Genomic DNA, 4568 nt, shown 5'->3' on the forward strand with positions numbered 1-4568 from the left:
GCTTTTTCGTTCCTCTTCTACTTTCTGCCATCTGCATATCTGAGGTTACTGATATTTCTGCCGGCAATTTTGCTATTTAGAATTATTTAAACTTCTCATCATGTAGCCAGTGTACAATAAATGTCTATTATGATCATGCAAGAGCAGTGAGGATGACTCTGGGGTGTGAGAGGATTTTTTGAGCCTATGAAATGACACACCTGTTTCAACTGGCTCTTCAACTGACTGCTAAGAAGAGCCCCATCGGTTTATCTCAGGAAACAGGGCTCCACCGTGACTGACTTTGCATCAGTCTCACTTCCATTCTGCTAACAGGTAGTGTGTTCATCCTTCAACTTCCTTCTACTCTTTTCAACTCAAGTTCCCCCTCTGTGGTCTAGTCCGTTACTATTATCCCCACTTCACAACTGGGAAAGCTGAAGCCCAGAGAGGTTTTCCTTGCTGTCCCCTGTCCACCTGTCATTCAGCAAAGATTCTCTGTGTGACTGGCCCTGCAAGTATCACATGGTAATAAGTCAGGAGAGAACGAGAGAAAATGTCACCTGCCCTTTATGGAAGGGAATGACCCTGGGTAATGTGGTAACAAATGTGGCAATCCTCCAGTGTCCTGGATGTGGGAAAGTCATGGCACTTTGAGAGGCCATGGTTCCGGATTTCTAACAAGCTCCTTTGTAATGTCCTGTTTGGCCCTCTTTGCCCCTCCCCTCCTCCTCCCCAAAGGAGGGTATTCAGGGTCTCCTAACGTGTTCCCAGTGGCTTTCTGACACCACCCCCTCCAAGTCCTTCAATCCCCTTCCTAGTCCTCACGCTCTTGCCTAAGGGCAGGAAAGAGCCAGCAACACTCTGGATGGCGTGGTCACTGTCCTCACCTGAATTTCCTGCTGAGGAAGTAGCAGCTGAGAGAACTCAGGGCAGTTCCTGAGGGAGCACACCCATCGGAGCGGGTATAAAGGGTGAGGCTGACACTGGTCACCACCGCCCCACCTGCCCTCAAGATGAAGTCCAGCAGCCTTATCGTCTTCCTGGTGATATTTGCCTCTGGATTCCTGATGCCCTGGGCTGTGGAAGGTGCTCCCAAAGGTGAGTTGAACTCTCTCGGGCCATACGCAGGTACCAAAGTCAGTGATGGCTCAGCATGGGAATAACCTCTTCTTTTAGCCCCGGGGGCAGGCCTTGAAGCCCTCTTTCCAAAGGCCTATGGCCCGTAATTTCAAGCATGTCTCTGAGGGCTTCAACTAGGAGAGTTTCTGTGCATCCAGAAATAAGCCCCTGTACTTCTTATTTTTATTTCTCCATTGCTCCTTCTTTACTGTTTTTTTTCCCTCTGTCACATTATTTTGGTCACTATCTGTTTTAGTTTTCCAAATTGTTCTCTGTTTCTCTTCCTGTGTTTTTGTTGCTGTTGTTAATGGTCACTCTATTTCTTTCTGTTTGCTGAGAAGCAAATAGCACTTTCTATTTGCTTCTCAGTTGATTTGTTCTCCTTTGTTTAATCTCGAATGAGTGGCCTCTCTTGCTGTCACTGTCTCTTTCTGCCTCCCTCCCAGCCAGCCCTGGGCCAGGAATACGTGACCATGAACTCTGTTCAGCACTCCCCGGAGCTGACTTATACAGACATGCAATAGCTGATTGAGAAATCTTCAAGACTTCTGTGAGGTGGTTGATGTCACATTGGTAGCTTGAAATAAGGACTAGTGGGAATATTTATACCAGGGAAACTGGCAAACTCCACACAGTCTCCCTCTTGAAAGATCTAGTGGCACACCACCATCTACACCTTCTTTCCCATTGACTCCCTCTCGGTTGAGGGTTCGGCTGCGCTTGGCACTGTCCCACACCGGCCTTGAAACTGGAATCCTAATGGCTCCCTTCATTCCTCTGGGGTCAGCTACTTGGCTTAGGTTTCTCTCCTCCCCTGGTTCCTTCTGCAGGATTGTGATCATGACTCAGTGCCAGCTTCTTCTTCCTCCTTTGTTCTTACCCTTCAGAAATAGGTAAACGTGGAGTCTGTCCTTTCATACGGCCTGCGATGTGCTTTGTATATGAACCCCCTGAATGCCACAGTGACTGGCAGTGTCCGAAGAAGCAGAAATGCTGCCAGGATGTTTGTGGCATCAAATGCATGGATCCTGTAGACACGTCAAAGCCAGGTGAGGAAGTCCAGTCCTGGAAAGGGGGATCAGGGAGGACTGAGCTTGAGGACACGCTTCTTGGGCAAGTGGAGGGGGCTCGTCTGAACTGAGGTGGAGGATGGGATAGAGTCAGGGTTTCTCCACCCCCTCTACCAGCTCTGTTTGCTCAGGTAGACAGTAGGCCAGTTGGTGAGCCCGTCAGCCAGCAGGTCAGTCAGCTCATGAATCAGTCTGTCCATTAGACACACGTATGTCAGACACTGGTCGGGGTCCTGTTGGCGGGAGAGAGTCTTCTTTAGGACATGCACCAGCCTCAGATTGGATCCTGAAGTTGGGGAAGAACCAATTTCCATGTATGGGGTGAAGATGGAGTTGGGAATTTGGATGATGTCCCACGGGGTGAAGCCTCTGAATTGTCACTTTGTTTTCATCAGTTAAAGTCACTCCTGGGAAGTGTCCAGTGGTCACCGGCCACTGTGAGAGTCACAAACATGTAGACGACTGCCAGAACGACAGCCACTGCCTGAATGGTTTCAAGTGCTGCAGCGGTCCGTGTGGGAATTCATGTGTCCTGCCGGTGAAAGGTGAGAAGATCTAGCAAGCTCCACATCCCCCTGGACCTTAATGTGCTCTCAACCTAATGGTACCTGTGTATGTGAAAGAGGTTGCTTGACATCTTCCAGTACTTCCCCATTCCCCAAGCAGATCCTCTGCCCTTCAATGACCTTCACCCCTTAGAGTTTTCTAGACAAGTCCCAGGAGGCACCTATGACAGGCCGTGCTGGGTCCTAGGAAGGAAAGCGTCTTGGAATAAGGCAGGACAAAGGAGCATGATACAAGAGGCAAGAGTTCTATCTTTGAATATCATCTCTGCCTCTGACTGACTTTGTGACTGCGAGCAACTATTTCATCGTCGACCTCAGTTTCCCTATCTGTAAAATGGAAGCAATTATATCCATGGCGATACTAAATGTAAAAGTGATTTTTAAGACTTGAAGTACTGTTTGCATTCAGAGAATGTTGCTGTGGTTATGGCCCCGATTGGCTGAGTTATCTGGAACCACAGGGAACTCTAGTAAGATGCATAGATGTCAGTCTAGCCCAATATTCTGATTTTATCAGAGGGCAGCAGAGAAGAGCCTGTGAAAAGCCCGGATTTTGTCTTGATTCCTACATCAAAGGCCAGCACTGTTTCAACTATTCCAGCACAATGCTCTCTACTTATCCCAGGGGATCTAGGACTTGGTGGTGGAAGGACCATCTGGGTGGGAAGGATATAGGGTCACTTAAATAATTCCTGTGCTGAGGCTCCACTTTGTTTTCTTTCTACAGATTCAACCTTTCCAGGTCAAATACATTAGGACTTCCTGGTCTGTGTGCTCTGGGGATTCCCCCTACTCCCCACCCTGCAAGCCTGGAAAACAATGGAAGCACCTCGGTCAAGATGTGGTTTTGAGACCAATACTCCTTTGGGGACAAGATCTGGCCTGTTTTATCTCTGTATCCCCAGCACCCAGTGTGTAGCTTGGCACACGACAGGAAATGCCTATTGATCAGTGAATAAATAAATGTACTAGGTTTTCTCTGCATTTGCATCTTCCTTGACTCTTTTGAGTGTGGACTAGGGTATGAGGAGTGAGATGAAGAATAAAATGTCTGAATGTGTGGGGTTTCTCCAAAAACCCATAAAATGGCAATCGGAAGAAGAGAGTGTTTTGGTTCCAAGCAGATACAGGTTTAAATCTCACATGCATAGAGGACAGGTTCTGTAGATTTGGGCAATGACTTTGTCCCACTGACCCTTAGTCTTGTCATCTGTAACGTGGAAATGATAACAGCAATGACAATTTCATAAAGTGATCAGGATTTGAAGTGATAACATGTGGAAGGAATAGCTCACTGACCATCACATAGTAGATGATCAACAAACGTTAGACTTACCTCAGGGTAAGCAAGGTGCAAAGAGTTTAAAAAAATGATTACGTTTGATGACATCAGGAGCAAAATTGACAAACACAAAAAGTTGAAAGATAAATGAGAGCTTAGAAGTAAATACTTGGAATGATTATCACAAACAAAGAAATAGAAAAATATGTGAAGAATTTCTACAGATCAGTAAGAAAAACAGCCAACCTCTTAGAAAAAAATGAACTATGAATAGCATGGACAATCAAATAAGAGATTATTATAGCAGATTGTATACAGATATACAGGAGCTTCAATGTCACCAGTTACAAGAAAAAACCAATTAAAACAACCAGACACCATTTTTTATTGATCAGAATGGCAAGAATGAAAAGTCTACATTATAGGTCTTCCCTGGTGATCCACTGGTTACGCGTCCACCTGCCAACGCAGGGTTTGATCTTTGGTGCAGGAATATCCCACGTGCTGTGGAGCTTAAGTACTCTGAAGCCTGTGCACTTAGCGCCTGTG

General features: G+C 46.4%; 1 protein-coding gene across 1 annotated transcript; it reads left to right on the forward strand.

Annotated features, from left to right (window-relative positions):
* Positions 1-423: 423 nt before the first annotated feature.
* LOC512548 (antileukoproteinase) lies at positions 424-3721 on the forward strand. Its single transcript, XM_002692474.4, has 4 exons — positions 424-1080; positions 1989-2150; positions 2567-2716; positions 3465-3721. Exons 1-4 carry the CDS (start codon positions 996-998, stop codon positions 3491-3493), a joined length of 426 nt encoding a protein of 141 aa, XP_002692520.2. The 5' UTR covers positions 424-995; the 3' UTR covers positions 3494-3721.
* Positions 3722-4568: the final 847 nt, after the last annotated feature.

Source organism: Bos taurus, chromosome 13 (assembly GCF_002263795.3).
Source record: "Bos taurus isolate L1 Dominette 01449 registration number 42190680 breed Hereford chromosome 13, ARS-UCD2.0, whole genome shotgun sequence".
Classification (NCBI taxonomy): Eukaryota; Metazoa; Chordata; class Mammalia; order Artiodactyla; family Bovidae; genus Bos; species Bos taurus.